Source organism: Mesoplodon mirus (genome assembly GCF_964341445.2).
Source record: "Mesoplodon mirus genome assembly, chromosome: 2".
In the NCBI taxonomy this organism is placed as follows: domain Eukaryota; kingdom Metazoa; phylum Chordata; class Mammalia; order Artiodactyla; family Ziphiidae; genus Mesoplodon; species Mesoplodon mirus.
This window is the reverse complement of record NC_138977.1, coordinates 188930377-188955142: the sequence shown is the minus strand read 5'-3', so window position 1 is coordinate 188955142 and position 24766 is coordinate 188930377. Positions and strand designations below refer to the sequence as shown.

At 34.2% G+C, this 24766-nt stretch overlaps 1 protein-coding gene across 6 annotated transcripts in view; it reads right to left on the bottom strand.

Annotated features, from left to right (window-relative positions):
* Positions 1 to 24766, bottom strand: part of PCDH15 (protocadherin related 15) — a gene marked incomplete at both ends in the record, with an annotated part of 722972 nt that overhangs the window by 61405 nt on the left and 636801 nt on the right. For all 6 annotated transcript variants that reach the window (XM_082633167.1, XM_082633165.1, XM_082633166.1 and 3 more), the window contains one exon: positions 5599 to 5814. In XM_082633167.1, the coding sequence (XP_082489293.1) occupies positions 5599 to 5814 (216 nt within the window). The remainder of the gene's footprint in view (positions 1 to 5598; positions 5815 to 24766) is intronic.

The following is a 24766-nucleotide window of genomic DNA, read 5'->3' as shown; positions in this document are numbered from 1 at the left end:
TTGCAGATTTTTCAAATGTTGACACATTTCATTACACAATATAAAAAAATCAAATTCTTTAATATGACCACTGATCTCATCAGAAAAGCCTTTGAGTAATGGGAAGCTGTCAAGTTCACAGTAGTGAATACATGCTTCCCAATATTCTAATTTGTGCTTGAAGGCTTGAATGTCATCATTAACAACAAATACTGTCAGTTGTTTTCCTTGAATTGACAGTCTCACCTTATTCATTTTTGTGTAAATGCCTATCAAATGTTCAAGTCTGAATAACTGTATTTTATCTCTAAGTTATTTTTTCAAATAAAAAGCTATTCCTTGACAAAAGCAGCTAATTCAACTTGCATAGAACTTTTCTCTCAGACAACCATGATACTTCCATACACACCAGAAGTGCTTTATGCCTACTTCCTATTTCATTACAGAAAATATTGAAAAAGTATTTAGTCAAGAGTAGACATTGGTTAAAATTCATGTTTTACTGCGTTAGTAAGGGCATTCTTAGTTGAAACAGGCTTCCTTTTTTCTGTTTATGTATGGCTGTGAAGCATACAATGGCAGCAGCAGGGCAAATGCAACATGGTAAAAAGACAAATCATGTCCTAGTATCCTTATTAAAAGAGTTTTGATCTCATGGGCCCTGAAATGATTTGGGGTACACTCAGGTTTTCATGGACCACACTTTGAGAACTGCTAACCTGTATTGTAAGAGAGGGGCCATTCATTCACTGAACTCATAGGCATTTAGTACTCAGTAAGAGGAATTATTCTAGGTGCTTGAGATAACATCAGGGATTTAAATAAATAAATAAATAAATAAATAACATGTTCTGAGGAAAAAACATGAATATAAGTCTTTTGAAAAAAGAAAGCAATAAAGCGATGTAAAATGACACAGTATGTTGCAATATTAACTAGGATGGTGAGAGTAGGCTTCACTGTGAAATAAATTCTTGCAAATATTTAGAAGAGATAAGAGAGCCAGTTCTGAACACATTTGGGGAAAAAGCATTCTAGGTAAAGACATTACAAAATCTCTAAAGTGAGAGCATTTCTGGCTATTTGAGGAACAGCAAATTGGCCAATATTATTGGGTTTGAAGGAGTTAGAGGGAGAAGAGTTGAAAACGGATCATTGGAGGCCAGATTACCAAGGGTCTCATAGTCTTCTATAATGATCTAAGAATTTCTCTGAAAGAATTGGGGTGATATTAGGAAGTTCTGAGCAGAGAAATAACAGAACCTGAATTACATTTTAAGATATCACTTTACTTGCTATAGTAAAACCAGACTTTAGCAGGGCAAGAGTGGAAGCATGAGAGCAAGTTAGTGAGTTTGCACAATGATACAGGTGAGTTATGATGATTGTTCAACCAAATTGTAACAGAAGTTTTGGAAAATGTGCAGATAACACACATATGTAGCATATGTATGTTATAGTACATATATATACACAACATCATTTACTGAGGAAGTAAATGTGTGGTTGAGTAGAGAAAGGAATTAAGAAATTTTTAGCCTAAGGAATTCAAAGTCCATTTGGTCATCAAGCGAAACTGGGAAGATTATAGATGGGAGAGATGTGATGAGGAAGAGGAGTTCAGCTTAGGAAACATAAATAGATCTTTAGTAGATATTCAAGTATAACACTGCATGCACACTTGGATATATGAATTTGCTGTTCAGGAATGAGCTTTGGGGTGAAGATATAAATTTGACATTTTCTAATATATAGACTATATTTTAAAGTTGTTGGACTGAATGAGTTTACTGAGTCAGTGAGTGCAGACAGAAAAGAGAATTAACATCCAAGCTCTAAGGAACATTGACTAAAAGGTCAGGAGCATAAAATGAACCAGCAAAAGAGGTCGAGAAGGAATGAACAGTGAGGGAAGAGAAAAATAAAAGCATAGTGGCCTGAAAGCCTAGGAAAGGTAATAATCAATCAAGTGTTGCTGATGGTTCAAATAAGATGAAGACTGAAATTACCAGTGCATTTAATAAGTGAAAGCCATTGATGATGTAGACATAAGCAATTTTGGGTGAGTGTTGGGAGAGGAATTTTGATTCAAGAGGGTTTAAGAGAGATTAGATGGTGAGAAATCAGAGTTGGCACTAACAATGAATTTTTATGGAAAGAGGAACATAGAAATGGAGTGGTAGCTGGAACGAGATGTAGGTCAAGAGGGTTTTTTAATAATTTTTGAAGCTAGGAAAAATAGCACAGTTATGGGAATAATCAAATAAAGAGGGGCTATTGTTACTGATAATGCATAAAAGAAGTAGGAGAGTTGCTGAAACAGTGTCCTAGCGCTGGTGAGCAGAATTGGATCTGTTGCACATGTGGAGGTAATGGCTCCAGATAAATGCATAGAGAATTGGGCTTCCCTGGTGACGCAGTGGTTAAAAATCCGCCTGCCAGTGCAGGGGACAAGGGTTCGAGCCCTGGTCCGGGAAGATCCCACATGCCACAGAGCAACTAAGCCTGTGCGCCACAGCTACTGAGCCTGCACGCTCTAGAGCTTGCGAGACACAACTACTGAGCCTGCGTGCCACAACTACTGAAACCCACGTGCCTAGAGCCCATGCTCTGCAACAAAAGAAGCCACCACAATGAGAACCCTGCGCACCACAGTGAAGAGTAGCCCCCGCTCGCCACAACTAGAGAAAGCCCGCACGCAGCAACAAAGACCCAATGCAGCCAAAAAAAAAAAAAAAAAGAAATAAAAGCATAGAGAATTCATCTAAACAAACAGGAAATAAGGCATAGAACATTGGTGAAAATACTGGTAAGTAGGCGGATTTAGTGGCAGGAGTTGTAGAAGTATCTTTCTAAATGCTTTATCTTTCAGTGAAATAGGATGCCAGTTAGTTAGGCAATGGTGAGGATGAGGAAGCGTTGGAGGATTGTGAGAGAGAAGCTCTTCTAGGAGAGAAGGAACATGAATGGACCAGGAAATACAATGTGGTTACTGGACAACGTAAGAGCTCACTTGGGGGCTTTCATCCTCAATTTAACGTAAGACTAACTATATAATTGTACATGTTTTTGCAGGCATCCGGCATGGATATAGGTCTGGAGAAAGGAGAAAGCTGGAATTAACTAGAGTTATGTTTTTTCCAAGTGAGTGTGATGTAGGGAAAGAGGGCAAGGAAGTTGCATTTTTATGTGATTGAGTGCTTATAATAATTAATAATGCACTATAAATCTGGCAAGCAGGAAAGAGAAAACATGAGGGGTAGAGGGAAAATGAAAACATAGTAGGCTAAACAGGAAATAGATTGAAGGTCTTGGTGGAGATAGAAGAGTGCTGGAGTTAGGTGAACACACCTAGTATGATGGTCAAAGAATGGGAGGTTTGAAACGGAGGTTACAGAGGGGGTGCCGTGAGTGGTAATGGCAAAAATAACTCAGGTTTTAAGTGGTTGAAGCAGGATGGAGAGTAAAGCCATTGGAGGAAGGGCATTCAAGAGATTGTGAGTTCAGGATATTGGAAGAATCATCTCTGCATATAATGAAATTGTTCAAACTTAGGACAGGAGGATTGTTGGAGAAAGTAACAGTAACTCAGGAGGGGAACTCATTGAGATATGTTGGGGATTGACCCAAGGCTTGGGAGATCCCAGCAATAAAGTGAGGCAGCGAGTGACAGTCAGATGATGAAAATCAAGGCTGATTCCTAGGAAGGAGGGCCTAGAAACAGTGATGTTGTACACTGAGGATCCTACTCTGCCAGTGGATAGTACGAAGTCTGTGACAAAGAAAAACAGAAAAGAATAAAAACAAAAGCTACTGCTTGAGAAGGCAGCAGTAGAAGTGGCAGCCTCAGGGGAGAACCAGATTTGCATTAAGTAAGAAAGTTTTATCTAAATTAAAAATCATATCTTCACTCACCTTTACTAAAAATTTTTCAATGATTTCCCGTTATTTTAAGAAAAAGTTCTAATATTTTTAATATGGGCTACATCTTTTATTGATATATGGGCCACCTACTTCCATCTCCAGCCCCTGTCTCTCATTCACTTTCTCTCTCTCCCTCTCCCAAGCTGAGTAAATATCTATCAGTCATTCAGAACTGTCATGATTTCCCTTCCTTCTTGGTTCTGGCACATGTTGTTCCCTCTGCTTAAATCTTATTTCTCTACATCTCCCTTCTCTTGATTGAAAGGATTTCTGATTTTATAATAAATATCATTTTGCTAGGAAGGGTTCCTCATATACATAGTGTGGTTAATAAATATATCACATTATATTTACCTTAAATTTTATCTTTCTAAATATATTCTGGATAATTTTAAAAATATACTTTTAAATTTCCTCACAATAGTTTAGAGTCCAAATGAGAAATCTATACACTTCACATTGATTATGTACATATTACATATATAAACTATAGTTATGTTTTATGTTATTATAATATTTTAATTATATAATATTTTAATTATATAGTGTAGTATCCTTATTACATTGCCTTAAAGACCACAATGTGTGTATCTTAAATGACAGGAAGAGAAATGACATTATTTTATATAATGTTTACAGATCTTATTTTGATCAGAAAATCTATGCCAACCTTAATATCTTCTATGTAAAAAGCGTTTTGGCTTAGATTGGCCTTTGTTTATTCTATTGCAGCTTTACTGTTACAAATGAGAGTGTTCTGGTCTTCATTTCCACCACAGTTATGGTGATTGGTCTTCATCATTATCTAAGAAAAATATTTGATTGAGTCTGCATCTATTTGATGGTTAATATTGTCCTGATAACTAGATTAGGAGAACAGTGAAAACTGAAGATTTAAGTAAGGTATAAACAGCAAAAGAAAAATTATACTTGATTCTGTCTTTATGTGATAAGTATTTCCAATAGTAATGATAATTATAACTTTTACTAATTTCATCAGAAAAAAGTCTAAATAATCCACACTTCCAAAGTTGGTAGCAATTCCATAGGATAAATGCTTTGGTGTTGAATATTTTGAATAAGTGCCAATATCAGACTGCCTTTGGTAATGACCCACCACTGACCTTGTGTACAGCCTAAGAAAAAGTCAGAGTAGAACAGTGATATTATTGACTGAAGCCAAATATAACTCTGTCAAGGATCACCAATGTCATCAGTGGGGATTTTGGTAAAACAAGGAAGTCACCTCTGCTGGAACATGAATTTGCTCTAATACATTTCCTTTTGTTTTCTTAATTACAAAAGGCCTAAAAGTAAACAGTAATAAAAATTTCATACATTTTAATTTCTACAGCACAACTCTGTGAAGCATTTTAAAATTTTAAGTAGCTCCAGCCAACTTTATATTAAAATTGAGATCTGTAGACCAAACAGAAAACCAGTGCTTAAGACACTGCTGTCACAGTCATGTTTAAAAACGATATGGTACATTTCCAAAATGTCAGAAAAAATAAACCCCCATAAAGTTGTATTTTTTAATATTCTAAACTATACATATTAACAACCTGGATGGAAATTAATCATATTCATGTTTTGGAAAACATATTTCAAACATTTAAAAGTTCTAGGAATTAAAACACTGACCCCTGGTTAGTACTTGCACGTGCCCACTTATCTGAAGTTTTATCTACTCACAAGAACATCTGCTTTGCCACTTAGGCCCTTCCCATAGTCGTCAGTTGCAATGACTTGAAACTTGAAGTAAGACCTCCTCATATTATGGAAGAGCATAGCCGTTTTGATAAGCCCTGTGTATGTTTCCACCACGAATCCTTCTTTTCCCTCTTTAATTGGTGGTATGATGAGTCTGTATGCCATGGCACTATAATTGCCGGTATCTTTATCAGTAGCCTAGGAAGGAAAAAACACAGGTTACAAATAAGCAGGAAAAAAATAAACTTTATTAAAGGACTTATTTATGTTTGTAAGACTTTGTATTTCTTGTGTAATGATAACACAATAAAGCCCTCCTAAGTTTATATTTTTCTAGATACTGTTATATAGATTTATAGACTTTGTGTACACAGGGTTGAATGGCTATTATGAGAAGGATAATGACTATTAAACTGTGAATACAAGGGACAGAGACACTAACAGTCCAGTTGATGAACCAAGTGTTTTGATTGGCATGTTTGATGGGTTCAGCTCTGGGCTGAGATCCAAAATGGTTTAAGGATGAAACTGTTTACCTAAACATTGTCTTGTGTAATAGGCATAGCATGTGATTGTGCTTTTGATCTAACCTACTTCCTAAAGGGAAAAAAATAATGTATTAAAATATCTCAAATGACAACAGGACAGTGTTCAGATCTTTAAACAATAAATCTAGATATATATAAAGAGATCCTAATTAGTGCCATATCAAAATTAGAGAGGGTTAGAATACCAGTCCAGCTTCCTTTTTCATCAGCTTGTATCCTGATTAACCAATTTTTTTCCTGGTTGTAGGTACTTATGTTCTACATGTTGAGGTTTCTTCACATTTAGAATTTTAAAAGAAATAGTTGCTTAGAATACTTTTTTTAAAAATAAAGCTGTGAGCATAATAATATTAGCCTGGCTCTATGGTTTCTACTTCAGGGGAAGTTTTCAGAATGTCAATTTGAGAATTATGTCACAGTGAAATATTTGAAAGTGGAATGGTGGATAAGATAATTTTAGTGAATTTATACAAGGCTATGTAACTTTATTCATGATACTAGATAGGTAACATTTATATTTTAATTATAATTACTATTTTTATTATCTGGTTATTCTTATTTTATTAAATATTATTGTTAAATATCAGATATCAAGCATTTATGATTTACCAGTACAATGCTAATAATTCTACAAAAATAATTTTGTTTAACAAAATTAAAACTCTCTGAGGAATATATTATTCTAGTTACATAAATTAGTGCTGCCCAATAGAATTTTCTGCAATGATGGAAATGCTCTACATGTCTTCTATCCAATGCAGTAGTCACTAGCCACATATGACCACCGAACACTTGAAATGAGGCTAATGTGACCAAGGAAGTGAAATGTGAATTTTTTATTAAATGTAAATAGCCAAAGACTACAAAGTAAGTGGTAAAGTTGGGCTACAAATAATGACAATAATAGTAAATAATAGCAAATGTGTGTTGAGATTCAGCATAAGTTTGAATCTCTAGCTTTAAATTCTATATATGGGCTTAACCATTTAAAATATTTCAGGATAAATTTATCTGTTAGACAAGGTAACTTAAAGTATAAAAATCCAGATATTTTGCTTCAGGATAAAATATTTCTTGAAATTCATAAGTTAAAATTCTCAGCTTTAGAATAGGACAATCTCGAGCTACCAGCTCATCTCTTTAAATGCTCCATATGTTTTATGTAATGGCAGAGCTTAGTTTTTGCATTAGAGGAATAGTAATTAGATTCCACATAGGTCACATTATCACTAAAGAGAAAAGAAAGAAAGAAAAATAGTTATCAAAGTGTTTATTTTTAAGCTTTGAATCCAGGTTTTTATTCATTTAACAAAGTATAAAGTAAGAAATAAAAAGCATATTCCCAACTAAAATTAAAATCAGTTTGAATTAAGTAATCAAAGACATTTCTTTCATATACTGTGAGCAAATTTAAGACATGCTGAATCAGTCAAAGATTAGGTTGAATATTATCCTTTCACTTATGATTAACATAGGTATTTCCCCTGAAATAAACATTTTACCATTAATGCAAACTTTACTGAGGTATAAGAAACTGGCACAAAAAAATGTACAAATCATAAATACACGGCTCAATAAAAATCTGCAAAATATACACATCCAATGGACCAGCACCTGCATCAAGAAATCAAACATTACCACCATCCCAGAATGTCCATCATGTCCTTCCAGCCATACCCAGTTCGCCAGAGAAACCACTATCCTGATTTCTAACACCATTGATTAGTTATGCTTATTTTTAAACTTTATATTGATGGAATCATAATACATGGTCTGTTTCTTGTCTGACTTCTTCTACTCAATTTTGTGTTGTAAGATTCTAAACCTCAATATTTTAAAATAAACCCTGTAATACAACATAATCACATTTAGAAAAGAAAAGGCAGTTACAGTAAAATCATCATGATTGCTTGGTATATTAAGCTTCTTTGCACAGTTGTTACTGATTAACTTCCATTTCAATAAACAAGTAATTTCACTTTGCTCTATTCCTAATTTATTAAATTATTATAACCACAAAGTGCCATATTTTACCTTAACAGATTAAGGTGTTTTTAAACATACTTTTCCTGAAACAAATAATCATTTAATACAAAAGTTTGGGTAACTCAGAAATATCTTTTTAAAATGGTTTTCCCTAGTACATTAGTAGCAAATTTTCAAAAATGAGATACAGGGTTTAAAAAAACCATGTTTACTGGACCTTTTTTTTTAATTGAATGAAAGATTTCTTAAATTCTATAGTGCTTTACAATTTTCAAAACTTTCACACAGATGATTTTATATAATCCCATTATAACCGCTTTTTTTTTTCTCCTACCCCTATATTGCCCCTCTCCCCTTCCCTCTTTCCACTGGTAACCACTGAATTGTCCTCTATATCTGTGAGTCTGCTTCTTTTGTGGTTTTTTTTTTCAAATATATAAAACTTTACTGTCATATGTATGTTGTTAGTAATGACTCCACTTTAAATTTTTAATCTTTGAGTAGGTTTGATCCTCTTTGAATCTGAAAAGATCTTATTTCAGAAAACACACATGAGGATAGTTGCCAGAACCATAAGCATTCTTTCAAATCTACCCACTCTCTCCCAAGTATAGTTGAAACTAACAAGTTAAAACATGAATGATAAAAATTCCAGTAGGTACTCTACTTATGATCAATTTAAAGGATTATTAAGTTTAACTTAATAATATTCAATTTCAATAAACACATGATTTAAAACAAAAACCTATATTCAGTTGACCCTTGCACAACTGGGTTTGAACTGCGGAGGGTCCACTTAAAGTCAGTGACTGAGGCTGGGTCAGTCTCAGGTCAACAACCTGTCAAGTGCTCTTTAAACCACAAAGTCAATTTACATTATTTGTGTAATGTTATGTTATAGCTGCTGTGGCGAGCTAACTTTTATTGAGCTATTATGATTTTCCAGGTGCTATGTAAATACTTTTCATACATAATCTCATGCCATCCTTTCTTTTGAGTAAGTTTTTTTTTTTTTTTTTTTTTTCCGTACGCGGGCCTCTCCCACTGCGGAGCACAGGCTCCGGACACGCAGGCCCAGCGGCCACGGCTCACAGGTCTAGCCACTCCGTGGCATGTGGGATCTTCCCAGACCGGGGCACGAACCCGTGTCCCCTGCATCGGCAGGCGGACTCTCAACCACTGCGCCACCAGGGAAGCCCTTGAGTAAGTTTTATTGTTATTATTTTATAGGTGAAGAGATGGAGGCACAGAGAGATTAGTAACTTGGTCATAATCACAAAGATAGTTGATAGCAAAGTTGGGTAAGTCTCATTCTAAAACCTATACTATAACCACTACATTCAATATGTCAGAATAAGTACCAGGATTAAAATCCCAGTGAAAACAACATTAAATGCTAGATAAATGATCTTCAGAATTTTTCCTAGACATATCAAGGAGATAGAAAGACAATAATAAATATGCAGGTCAACAACCAAGAGAAAGCAAGAATACAAACAGCTTAGTACTGATGGTAGTTTCACCTAGAGGGTTTCTTCTGATCTAGGTGAACTTAAAATTTAATTTATGAGGTCTTGAGTGGCTCAGAGAATGGGAGGCAAGACCGAAGGCCCACTCATAGAAGTTAGTCTAATAAAACTCCACTCTCAAGAATGCTAAATTCTCACTTTAAGGGTGAATGATAAAGTCATTTCTCCTTTCCAGCAACCACTGCCACTACCACCCAAAACTAAAAAGAAAACTGCCTGGTTTAAACCTTGATGTTGAAAGCAGTGCAGAAAAAACAAACAAAGAAACAACCAAACAACAACAACAAAAAACAAAAACAAAAAACCCCCAAAACTTCCTTGAGACTCAATCCATAACCAACACAAGCCTTCATCGGAGTTTGCAGCCTTTATTCACACACTACCAATTTCCTCAACTCAAGGATAAACCATAATATTCTCAATTTGTAAATTCAGTGGTCCTGAGCTCTACCTGAATGAACAGAAAACCCACAACTGAGAAGGTGAGAAACTGGTCTTTGACTGACAATGGCCTAGCCTCCTCACAGAAGCAAGCACTTTTTCAACAAAGCTACCTCCAACATATGCCTCAAAGAATTCTAACAAATAAGTTTCAAGAAAGACAAAAACTTAGAGTTAAGTAATTCTCAAAATGAACAAGAAACAAAATACCATGAAAAAAGAGTCTGTTGTGATAAAAAATGAAAGTTGAACCCACAAAGGCTTTAGATATTTGAAATAGTGGACAGAGAGCATAAAGTAAATGAACAATATGTTTCACTAAATAATAGTGATCTTTAAAATATAAATAAAATGAGAATAGTTGAACTTAAGTAAAATGTATTTTCTAGAAATGAAAAAAATAATAATTGAGATAAAAAGCTCATAAATGAAGTTGTTAGAAGGTTAGGCATAGGGCACAAGACTATTAGTGAACTAAATGACACAGCAAAAGTTAGGCCTGATGCATTCTGGGGGGCTAAGTACCAGTTTGGAAGGAAAAGCTTTGCCTAAAATATCATTAGTGAACTCAAGCATTAATAGAGCAAAAGAGCCAAGAAGTGTTTTTTCTTAAATAAATAAACTATTGTGTATATAACCTGCATTGTTTCCTTAAAAATTGGAAAACATTCATAGAGATATTCTATGAAAGGGAACAAAATTAAAATTATAAATCTATTCTATCATTTTTTAGATAGTAATAAGGGGACATCTAACAAGTTTGGCTAAACGAATGTCTAAAAATTAAAACTGATCTATCCTGAAAACTCTAAATGAATCAAATTTACTAAAGAATCAATGTCGCTTTATTTATAACATCAGCTTCTTTATAATCAAAACTTTATACTGGGTTCCTGACACAGCCATGTAGAAGAGGTGACTCTGGAAGATCTGACTCACTGACTTTTGTGAGTTTCTCTTAGCAAAATCAGGAAATTTATGTCTAGAGCTGTTTTTTAAAAATGAAAGTCAGAGATGAATATTGTACTTGCTGTAATTATATTTTTAAATGAAGGCTAAGACACAGGAAACCACTTACGCATTTCTAAGACCTCATCTGGAAATTTTAATGCACACAGGTGCCCAACATTAAGAGAAAATCACCAAATAATTGCTTCTATCATACAGGGGAGTAGGTGAGCCCATTAATTTTCTCACAGCCTAAATAACTGTTCCCCTCTGTTGCCTAAATGAATACTATGGATGCAGAAATATTAGTGGAATAATTAGTGATATCCAAAGAACTTCCAAAGCCCATTAAAGTCCAATAATGCTAACTTTAACATTTGCTGCTCAATTAGACCCCATTTTAACAGTTAACAGCACTGAAGGCTCACTCTCCCTGAAACAAGAGTGTAAATATTTTAGAATGTCATGGTAAAAGTTCTCAAATCTCACATTACCACGACTAATGGCAGTATGTCAAGCTGTGTTTGTGAGGGGCAAAATGGCTCTTGCATTTTTAGGAACTACAAAGAAACCTTCATTTTAAAGCCCTTAAAAGCAATATGTCCAACATATAATAAAATATAAATAAGGAAAGTGTCAGGTAGATTGATCTAGTTAGAAGGCTATTTAAGACTTCTGTAAAAATGAAAACAAAAAAAAAAAGAGAGGAAAGAAACATTTTAAATAAGAAATCTTAGTATTTAATTTTTATAAGAACATCAAAAAAAGGACCACAGTCCAATAAAATAATCCCTAATTTCAATATGCCCATTAATCATTTACTTAACTATAGTTAAATAAAAGTCTAATGTAATCAGAGATATTCTAACGAGTAAAACACAACTTGGTGTAGAAACAACAATTTAATAATGGTTTGTAAGATCATACAACACAGAATTACAGAATTTTCAGGGGTTTTATTATTATTTTATCCAGTTAGAATTTGCCAAAGTTTACTATTAAGTTAAAGAGTGGTGGCAAATATCACACAATAGTATCTATTTGAAAAATTAAAGCGAGAAACTGACCTGAAGATTAGCAAAATATTTTTTATAATTTTTTTAAAGTTATACATTGAAACATTCTGTATCACAGAAGGCATGAGAGTTCAAAATAATCAAGTCCTGCATTTATGTAATAACTGAAACATTTTTTTTAGTTTTATTTCCATTTCCTTGTAAAATGTATTCAAAAATAAATATTACCTCAAAAAATAATTTATTCTTTTCATCATTGCTAATATAATGTGATCATATATTCTTCAATGATGCCTTGAAATGAACTCTGAAATCATTTTTCCTAACTTCTCATTCATGTGGAAAAGAAAGAAATTGCACTCTATTCAATAGACATCGTATGAAAAGAAAATACAGGCACAATTTCAGTCCTCTCTTTGAGAGAGGAAACTAGTTTTGTTTTTAAAGTTGATTTTGGATCATAAAATATTATGTATTTTTACCGCAAGCTTACTTATATTAAAATGTTTAAGAAGTTTGTACTTTTGCAGAAATTCTGTAGTTACAAATCCTAAATCTTTTCGTATTCAAAAGAAATTAAATGATGTATTCATTATCTCTAACTTTCTGGTTCTTCCTTAGTTACATTACATTTGATCAATACAAACCAATTTTAGTTTCTTCTCATCTCCCACCCTCCTAGTCCTTCTTCTGGCTACCATACTTGATCCTCCTTCTGTCTTCTCTTTGCCTGGTAAGGGCATCAGTACCTATGGATTGAACTGAGCTAAAAATCTCAGTAGACACTTCAACTGTCTTATCTCACACCTTGCCTTTCTACTCTCAGTCCATCAGCAAGCCCTCTGAGTTCTACTCTGAAATACTTCTCCCTTCAGTGACTATCCATGAAGCTGATGTTGCCCCAAATCAGGCTCTCCTATCACATTTTTAAATTCAGCAATAGCTTAAAAATGATAACTCACACCTCCCAGAAGATGAACTTTAAGACAAGTCCATGAAATATTCACAATCTGATCCTAGTTTAACATTTCAATTTCTTGCCCTACATTTACTCTATTTATATTTCTCCAAAACCAATCACATTACCTACATTTTTTTTCCTGAACAATCTATGTTCTTTCATGATTCCAGGCCTTTGCACACATGGCTTCTTCTCTTTTAAATGTCTCTTGTCTGCTAGGCCACATGATACTCACTCCTGGACGATACTATGGCATGCATGTTTGCACACACACATTGAATATACATAATGTTGAATAAGGCACTAAAACCTCAGCTTAAATTATTGCTTTTCTGAAGGCTGGCCTGACTCCCCTAAGGAGTGCTGCTTCCACCTATATGTTTCCAGTAGTATATTTTATATTATTTTTAGTATAGCATTTACCTTTGCATATTACAATATTTAAGTGTCTTTATTACACATAAACTGTGTTTCTATTCATATCTTTTATTCTAATATCATGTCCAGCAAGTGATCAAACAATGTTTGGCTGAAATGTCAGTAGAAGAATACCAGAGATCAATATTTAGAAGTGACGGATGTGAGCTTGAGTCTACCACTTATTAGCTATATGAGCTTGGGCAAATAACTCTCTAGGGCTTAGTTCCTCACTGTAAAATGAGGAAAGTAGGACATGCTGAATAGGGTGGCTGCGAATATTCACTGAGGTGTGAAATGGAGTGCCTCGCACAAACAATCGAGATCATGTCATCTTTATGACTTTATAACTAGTATTCTCAGTCATTAATCAGCCATTGAGAATTTTGTTTATTTCAAACAAAAGAGAGTATATTTCCATTTCTGATAAAATATAGCATTAAGAGTAGGATAAAAATTATGATAATCAAGTAAAATTATTTACAAAGAGAAAAAAAAGCTGTAAATTTTGTAAAACCACCCCACAGAACATCAAAGTTAAAGCTTGAAAGACAGTTACTAGATAGCATTTATATGTAATAAAATTGCTAGTTTTTATTTGTGTGTTTGTATGTTTGTTTTGTTTTGGTCAAAAAATAGCATTGGCCAACCTGTCTTTAACCTAATTGCCTTTGGCTAACTTGCTCTAATCTAAATAGTTCTTCAGCCAATGAAGAATTGGCACTGACAATGATTGAAATAATTAAATGTAGGTTGATTGCCTGAAAAAGAATAATATATAGAAGATTATAATCAGGAAAGATCTGGGAAAACATCAGAGATAATCTGAAGGTATAACCAGTGTCCTGCATTGGGCTAAGCACTTTATGAATAGAGTATCATTTAATTTTCTTAACTCTGGGGTGGGTAGAAGGAACTAAAGCCATTCTGTAAATGGTATTCCAAACTGTGGAGGACTCAGTAAATGACCTCAAATCACACAGTTGGTGAGCAGAGCTTTTAATCTTTGACTTAAAGGCCCATGCAGGATTTGCCAACGGACTTATTGTGCCTAGAGAAGTATGTGGTGGGGTGAAGATTATTCCCAGGCTCCTTGCTTCAGAGAGAGATAGCCCCTGTACTAAGCCGACAGATTTCATTAAAAATTGCACTTTAATATTTCTCATTTTTTTTTCCTTCTGTGCAGATACTATCAGAGTTCAGTAGGAATTAAATTAAGACAAGTAGCTTCATCTCCACATCTCTCTTTCAGGACAAAGCAGAACACAAACACTGGCAGGAAATAGAGTTGTTTATATCCTTATCCTGGTCGTGCTGCTCCATTAAATGACATGTTGAAAGAGAATTCAATATTTTAATTGCATTTAGTGCTAATCAGACCCTTATAAATGTATGTGAGATTACACATTTTCACTGTGTTCTTTTCCTTTTCTCATTAGTTATCCCTAATTTTCATGATGATTATTAACATAATGTTAACATGCTCAGGAGGTGCCAGGAAAGATGAAGTGTCATGCTGTGATTCATTAAAGCCAGAGAAAGGACTGCTTCATTTTTCAACTTTTTAACAGATAGTTCATTTATAAACTTGAAAGATAAATTTTTTGCTGTTCAGAATTTTCTATTAATACTTTTTCTTGGAGAAATGGTATTTTTGACCACGTCTATCTACAAGGGGGGAATTTAAGGGTTGGCTTTAACATTCTTAAATTGCTGGACTTTTCCAGTCTGGGATTACTTTTTTTATGGCTTTAGTACCTTCTTTCTGAAAAAGCCTATTTAAGAAATTTTACAGATATCTTAATTACCTTTCTATTTTAGTTAAAAGAACTTCAAGATTTTTTTCTACTTCTCAGACATATGTTAGTTACTGAAGATAACCTCACCCAATTTTGTGCTTTGCTATGGTACGGTATGGTATGGTATGGTATGATAAGGACCAAAAAAAAAAAAAAAAAACCCATATGCCCTTTTAAAAAATATTCTTTTTAAAACTGTCCTCTGGATAAGTTGATACTGGTACTATCTGAAGGCTGAAATTTCTCCTAGCTGTGCTGTTAGGCTTTGTTTCTCAAACGTCACGCCTGTATATATAGAGATTTTTTTCTTCTTAAATTTGCTATGGTCTCCTAGAAGGGAAATATCAAGCTATCGACAATTACTGATAAATAAAATATATCCAAAACTACTTCATAATGCAGTGTTAAGATAATACTACTCATTTAAAACAAATATAAATATGTTTCGAAAATATCAATATGATCATTGCTTATGTAAGAGAACTGACCACCTCATTTAAAATACGTAAGTTGAAAAAGTTATATTGATTACTTCTCATTGGGATAATATCTTAATATTAACTTTCCGCTTTTATAATTATTCTTTATTCTACCATTAAGGTAAGAAGAAAAATTAATAGTCCATACTGATGCTAAAGGTGAGTTCTAGAAAGATATGCCCACTATTTGGTTTCAAGGGCAATGATAAAATACCTGAGCATTCAATAGAATTGTGTTTTTAATAACTTATATGCACTGTGCATGCTGAATTAAGAACATCTGGAGTCTGGGATTATGATTATCTTATAGGTAAAAAGGACTACTCAGATAAAATAACTAATCATGACTGTGATTATTTATTGAGAGATTTCTGGGAGCCAGGCACTGTGTTCATGTTTTTTATGCATTTTTAAAATTTATAACAAAAGAAATTTGTTAGATAGTACTTCCATCACTTGTAGACATGATGCTTAGAGAAATTAAGAAATTTGTCCAAGGTTACACAGCCCAGTAGTGGTTAAAGGACAAAAATCCAGATTTGTGTTCTTCGTTATGTTTTTGGAAAAGATACAGATTTAAATATCAAAACTTCATTTTTATGGCCTTTATGTTTTTTATTCATTTACCTGATATTTCATAGTCTTGGGATTTAGCATATTCATAATATTTGATTAAACTTTAATCAATATCGACTTAAATGAAAAGTTCCCAGGTTCCCTAAGTCATTCCTGCTGTCATAGAAGGAGCAGAGGCATTCCTGTTCTATTCACTTCCTGCCTACAGAAGTACTTTTTTGTACTTTTGGTCTCAGTCTCATCCCACTCTCTAATTTTAGCTCTAACCCAGAACTGTAAACACACAAAGAGCCCCTCCCTCAAAAGTGGTTGTCTCAGTATCACCTGGCCTTGCCCTTGTTACTGAACCCTGCAGTGAGTGTGTTCTGAGCTCACCTCCGGGGCTTTCTAGGTCTGGAAGGCACACTATACGTTTCCTGTGATGCTTGTTCTCTGCTGAGTACCTAAATCCTTCTTTCACCTGGTTCTTCTAAAACTTCAATCTGTTCCCTCTCACTTATTCTTCCTACTCAGCTCAGATTCTTGGTCAGTGCTCTATATCATAACATAGCAGCAAGGCTTTGCCTGTGCTCACGTGTCTTGCAAGGACTTAGCAATCTGTTTCTAACCTGTGGATACGATTATGCAATTTTCAGGTCCAAATCTTATCTCTCTGGCTTACAATTTTGGATTCTGAAACCAAGAACCAGATAATCCCATGTGCTTGTTCATACCAACGTGCATTCTCTCTACCAATACCATCTTCCAGATTCAACCTACCATGCTTGATTACTGGCACTTCTCAGTCGCAGCTGCCAATACCATAGTGTCCCATCTTCCCAAAACATGCTTTCTTGCTAAAAATCAAAAGCAAACTATGTGGCACTGTTTCACTAAGAATTGAAAATAGATAATTCCTTAATATTAACTACACAGAGGGCTAATAAGAAAAATATGAACTCCTCTACTTTGGTCAGAATTATTTTACACCTTCCAAGAAAAATAGCTTGAATTACCAGAAAGTTGAATAACTTTCTACCTTTTGTTTTTATGAATTTAGCACTTTTTAAACATTTAAAATTTTTATTTTTATTTTTCAAATTATACCTCTAGACATAACCAGCATCTGCATCAAGCAATAGCGCACATTATCAGTCTCCCCCTGAGAATAACAATTATTCTGATTAGATTAGTTTTTCCTGTTTTGGGACTTTATATAAAGGGACTTAAAGAAATTTGTATTTTTTGTCTGAATTCATTTGCTCACATATATTAATGTATGTACTGTTGCTGGACATTGAGTTGCTTTGCAGTTTTTTGATTTTACAGACAGTTAACGTATTTACAAATAGTGGATTTTTTGTACATATCTCTTATGAGCATATGTATTCATTTGTGTTGTGTAAAAACTTAGGAGTAGAAATTATGAATTAGGGGATATGCATATGTTCACACTTAGTAGATGATGTCAAACTGTTTTCCAAAATATTGTTCCAATTTATAACCCTACGGCAATATCTGAGAACTTCAGTTGTTTTGAAATTTGGTTTTGTCTTTTTTATTTTAGCTATCCTGATGAACATGTGGTGATTTCTTATGGTTTATTTTGCAATTCCCTAGTAGTTAATAAAGTTGAATTCCTCTTTATACATTTTTTTGCCAATTTTTATATCTTTATTCACGGTCTATTCCAGTCTGATTCCTATCTTTTTATCTTGAGCTCTTTGTTTTGTTTTGTTTTCTTTTCATTCATCAGTTTGTTAGAGTTCTTATATACTCTGAATTGGAGATCTTTGATATTGTCTTGTAGCATATCTTCAGGTCTATTGGCTTCAGGTGGTAATAAAGTCTTTCAAATTACTATGAAACTCATTGACTCTGTCTTTTTATGGATCACTGGGATTGTAAGAGGCCATAACTGCTAGGAAAAAAAAAAAATCCTGGGAACAAATAAAATGAGGCACTATAAATTTACAAAAATTAGTGTAGCAACCACATAAAGTTTCAGGATCTACTTGATGAGAATTTCTAGAGTTTTACTATTCCTATTCATTAGAATGCATTTTTGTGATTGCAGACATTTCTGTGTCTGTTTTTGAAAAACATTTGAAAAGTCTCTTTGTAATTCTCAGATATACAGTGACTTATTAACTAACCGATGTAAATTATATTCTCTTTATGTACATAGTCTTGCTCCAGTCCTGCTGGTTTTCATTAATGTAAATTCATTAGAATTACTAGGGAGAGTCATCCATTCTTTATGACTTTTTTAGAAATGAATTTTCTTCAAAATACATTTTAGGGAAATCTACTACTTTACTCTTCTCATTGGCAGTACTAATAGGCAATTCAAAAATAAAGTGTATTTAGAGAAGTATGAATAAAAACCTTTTAAAAAGCTCACTTGTATCATTTTTGCTAAGATTGGTGTTATAGGTCTCCTGTGTCAGTTCAGTACAGCACAAAGTTAAATGGACGTTTAAAAAATTTCAGAAGAATATTCAGAAAATTTCAGAAGAATTCTGATTGTCAGTATTCCTACCAGGTGGTGGAAGATACAGTCCTTGAAACATAAAATAGGAATGTATATATAACCATCACTGCTCAACAACATATAAAATCTTCTACAAGAAAATGAAAGCTTGATTCAAAAGATAATATTCCACATCCATACCTTGGATTGTTAGACATTTAATCATCTGAAAGACATGCAAGCATTAAATACATTTCTAATCTCACTAAAGTGTGATCAGACTTTGAAATATATGGGCCACCAATTAATTTAGGAAAGGTTAAATGATTTGGACATTCATCAGATAAACTACTTTTTCTTCATGTACATGCCTGATGGCTTGAAACCCATAAAAGGTTCTCAAACTCTCTTCTTTTAATGTAATTTCCAGTTATGAGAGGAATTTTCCTCTACTTTTTTTTGTTTGTTTTTGTTTTTGTTTTGCGGTACGCGGGCCTCTCACTGTTGTGGCCTCTCCCATTGCGGAGCACAGGCACCAGACGCGCAGGCTCAGCGGCCATGGCTCACGGGCCCAGCCACTCCGCAGCATGTGGGATCTTCCTGGACCGCGGCACGATTCCGTGTCCCCTGCATCGGCAGGCGGACTCTCAACCACTGCGCCACCAGGGAAGTCCTTCCTCTACTTTTAAGGACCCCAAATTTGTCATTCTTCAGACATTTATAGCCTGTAAAAAAATAGTCCCATTCCTATTTTAAGCAATAAAAATTAAGGCAATTCTTAAGTTATATTCAAAACAACGATTGTAAATTGAGTTACTACTATGTAAATGAGATGATTTTAGATCTCTCTTCTGGACAATAAAAAGACAAATTTTTGCAGAGAAGGGGAAGAGAAAGAGAGTAAAACATATATGTGGAATTATTTTATCTGGAAACTCCAGTTGTGGCTACAAAGATAGATGTGGTCTTGTCCATGTATAATACTAGCTAAAAAACTATAATTTTCTGCTTGTTCTGACCAAAAGAGGCAAATGTTATGCATCAGAAACTGGTGATGGTGCTATGTTCATATCTCTCAACTGGCACAGGGGAAAATACAGGCTTAGAATGTATAGACTCTTAGACACAGAGTGGTTAGTAACCATCTGTTTGCATATACTCCATAGAATTCAAAAATAGACATGAGGTCTCTTCCAAAAATAAATAAGATACAATAATATATAACAAAAATACACCCGTTGTTAGGAAAAAATAACTTTCTTGACATTTGGTTTCTCCAGAGTGGTTAAATCAATGGAAAACCATGATAGATTCATAAAGATATCACCAAATCTAAGCTCCTAACTTTGACAAGAAGGGAAATTACCAGAGAAATGATAGGTCCTGTCACTCTCAGTGCTGTAACCAGGCCCAAGAGAGTTTAATTTAAAGTGTATTTTACTTATCTGAAAGTCAATAATTCATTCAAGTATTACATGGAAAGTCTTTTTTTTTTTTTTTTTTTGCAGTATGCGGGCCTCTCACTGTTGTGGCCTCTCCCGTTGCGGAGCACAGGCTCCGGACGTGCAGGCTCAGCGGCCATGGCTCACGGGCCCAGCCGCTCCGCAGCATGTGGGATCTTCCTGGACCGGGGCACGAATCCCTGTCCCCTGCATCGGCAGGCAGACTCTCAACCACTGCACCACCAGGGAAGCCCGGAAAGTCTTGATTAAACATATTAAAAGGCATAACTACATGTAAAAATAAATAAAATTTCTAACACCACTTTAAGATGTTGAGCACAATGTATCTATAATGTCATTAAGTTAGTGAGAAAGCATGATACTTGCTTAGATGAAATTTGAATTCTAGTAGAGAAAATAAGCACATAGATACATGATAACAATATAATATCTAAATTAGATAGATAGATAGATAGATAGTAATTCAGTTATAGGGTTATAGCCAAGAAGACAATGAGCCCTCAGGCTCATGCACCTATGTGCATTCACTTTGTTCAAGGTACAAACCATAGAAGGTTAGATGGCATGGTAATCATGGAGGAAACAAATGGTAAGATCTCCTAAGAAACATCACTCTTGAAACAATAAGCAGTGTTTGTATAAAGCTGGGTTTCCCAGAGTTGGCAAAGGGGAATCAAAATTACTATTTCATGGGAATTTCAGACTGGTACTTGTTTACATCTTTGTTATATGGAGCAACTAGGGAGAAATTGTCATAAAATAATCCACCAGCTTCATGTGACATAAACCATAAAAACTGTGAAAACTAAATGATGCTTTGGATTTCAGAATTTGACATTTAAAATGTAGTTCTTAAATATAACAATTCTCTTAGGGTACTTGGCTTTTTTTCCCCCACACTGTAGTTTTCCTAAGGTAAATAACATGCAAACCATCAGAAACGGTTATAGACGTTTAAGGGCACCTAGTTCTAAAGCAGTATTTGCATAAGAGAAGACAACTATGGCCCAGAGTGATGAAGCATAATGTTCCATAGAGAGTTAAGAGCAGATCTGGGACTGAATCCAAGTGATTTGACTCCAGCCCAGCGCTGTTCTACCTGGGAGAACAGAGCATTGTCTCCGGGCTAGAGTGCCTGGCTATGAATCCTGGCTTCACTATGGACTAGCTGTACACATTGGGCAGGTTACATATTGTTTCTGTGACTCAGTGTTCTCATCTATAAATTGAGAATGATAATAGTAGCTAACTCATGGGCTTTCTGAGGGGAACACATGACTTCATTCCTGACAAGTTTCTAGAATACTTAGCAAAGTGTAAACACGGGGTAAGGGTTTGCTATTAGTAGCAGTTTTGACATAAGCCAGGCATGAGTCTGGCCCAGTAAAAGATGCTACACTTGGGAAACACACACTAAACCCTCATGGGTGTGCTGGAATTGTTTTCTGTCAGACCCATATGAGCAGGCAGAGAGCCAGGGACCAGGATCCCTCAGAGGCCCTTATCTCTGTCTAGAAACAAATTATGTTGCTCTCTGCATTGTTAATCTTGCATATTTCTATACTTTTGCCACTAAGGAAAATTGCATCCTTTAACCATGGCTGTGGCTTTTTGCTCTCACCAGCATCTTTCTGCTAAAATCTCTTGCTGTCATTCCAAGCTTATTTAGGCAATGTAATAAAGAATTAGAGATTGGTCAGAATGCTCCTTTTCTTGAAGCTTTTTTGAAATATTACTTTCTTTCAGTCCATAAATTTCTTGAATCTGGCTTCTTTATTAACTCAAAGATGCAATGTTCACGGTCTTTTGGACTTTCAGTAGAAATCAAGTCTACATTTTAATTCAATTTTTCTGACACTGAATTTTTCATATCTGCAACTTATAAGGAGGGATTAATCCTTATTGCATTAACTTCTGGAAAATATCTTCATACTTCAGAAAGATTTAAATTAATCTTGATCACATTTAACTTGTCCCTATATTTGTATTAAATTAGGCTATCGGTTGCAGTTAAAAAGACATGCAATAAACTAGACAAATTAGTTAATAAATTGAAAAGTGTTTCTAAAACCAGATCTGACTTGTTACCTTAATAGAGGGGGTCATAATTCACAGAGGTCATCTCAACTTGAGAAGCAGTTAGTTGCCATGTTAATTATCTCCAATTTTTTCGGAGGAACTTAATATGTTATTTTCTACCAATATTCTACCCCTGCCAAGATACTACTCCTCACTTCCCAGAGAAAGCAATGTGATACAGAGATTACAAGAAAAGGCCTTGAACTAAGGTAAACTTAAACTTTTAATTCTGACTTCATTGGTTATTGGCTGAGTAATACTTGGAAAGCTATATAACGTTACTAATCTTCAATTTTTCCAACAATAAAACAAGGAATAATTGCATCTACTTTATAGGTAAGTGTGTTTATTTGTTTGTTTTATTCATTTGCTTCTTTATTTAAACACTTTTGGTAGGTTAAAATAAAGAGGTTTTCACAGTTCTCAGAAAAGTAATAAAGACAAATAATGGCAGCTATTGTTATTAACAAATAATATTCACTGACTGGTATTTTCCAACAGCCCAAGAGGGAAAATATTCAAAGGTCTAGCTTAATCTTTCTTACCTCACACAGAAATTTTTGAATAATATGACAAATATTCATGACTTTTCAACCTTGTTTTTATTGGATAAATAGTTGCTGTTTTAAAGTCCTTTCTATATTCTGGAAACTGTTTCTTTGAGTTTTTTTTTTTTTAATATATATTGTAAATACTTGCTTTCAGCTAATTGCTTGTATTTTAATCTTTTATGCTGTCTTTGTCATTGTAGTCCGTTATTCTGATGTAATGAAATTTATCAGTCATTTTTCATTAGCATATTTCAGTTATCAATGTTCAAGAAAAAAAGAAAATTACAGACCAATATCACTGATGAACACAGAGGCAAAAATCCTCAACAAAATACTAGCAAACAGAATCCAACAACACATTAAAAGGATCATACATCATGATCAAGTGGGATTTATCCCAGGGATGCAAGGATTCTTCAATATACACAAATCAATCAATGTGATACAACATATTAACAAATTAAAGACTAAAAACTATATGATCATCTCAATAAATGGAGAAAAAGCTTTTGACAAAATTCAACACCGATTTATGATAAAAACTCTCCAGAAACTAGGATTAGAGGAAACCTACCTCAACATAATAAAGGCCATATATGACAAACCTACAGCAAACATCATTATCAATGGTGAAAAATTGAAAGCATTTCCTCAAAGATCAGGAACAAGAGAAGGATGTCCACTCTCACCACTATTATTCAACATAGTATTGGAAATTCGAGCCACGGTAATCAGAGAATAAAAAGAAATAAAAGGAATACAAATTGGCAAAGAAGAAGTAAAACTGTCACTGTTTGCAGATGACATGATACTATACATAGATAATCCTAAAGATGCCACAAGAAAGCTAGAGCTCATCAATGAATTTAGTAAAGTTTCAGGATACAAAATTAATACACAGAAATCTCTTGCATTCTAATATACTAACAACAAAAGATCAGAAATAGAAATTAAGGAAACAATACCATTTACCATTGCAACAAAAATAATAAAATACCTAGGAATAAACCTACCTGAGGAGGCAAAAGACTTGTACTCAGAAAACTATAAAACACTGATGAAGGAAATTAAAGGTGACACAGAGGTGGAGAGATATATCATATTATTGGATTGGAAGAATCAATATTGTGAAAATAACTATACTACCCAAAGCAATCTACAGATTCAATGCAATCCTTATCAAGTTACCAATGGCATTTTTCACAGAATTCAAACAAAATATTTTACAATTTGTATGGAAACACAAAAGACCTCAAATAGCCAAAGCAGTCTTGAGAAAAGAAAAACGGAGCTGGATGAATCAGGATCCTGGACTTCAGACTATACTACAAAGCTAAGTAATCAAGACAGTATGGTACTGGCACAAAAACAGAAATATAGATCAATGGTACAGGATAGAAAGCCCAGAGATAAACCCACACACCTATAGTCACCTAATCTATGACAAAGGAGGCAAGAATATACAATGGAGAAGAGACAGCCTCTTCAATAAGTGGTGCTGGGAAAACTGGAAAGCTATATGTAAAAGAATGAAATTAGAACACTCCTTAATACCATAAACAAAAATAAATGCAAAATGGATTAAAGACCTAAATGTAAGACCAGACACTATAAAACTCTTAGAGGAAGACACAGGAAGAACACTCTTTGACATAATCACAGCAAAATCTTTTTTGACCCACCTCTTATAGTAATGAAAATAAAAACAAAAACAAGCAAATGGGGACTAATTAAACTTAAAAGCTTTTGCACAGTAAAGAAAACCATAAATAAGACAAAAATACAACCCTTAGAATGGGAGAAAATATTTGCAAACAAAGCAATGGACAAAGGATCAATCTCCAACATATACAAGCAGCTCATGCAGCTCAACATCAAAAAACCGAACAACCCACTCCAAAAATG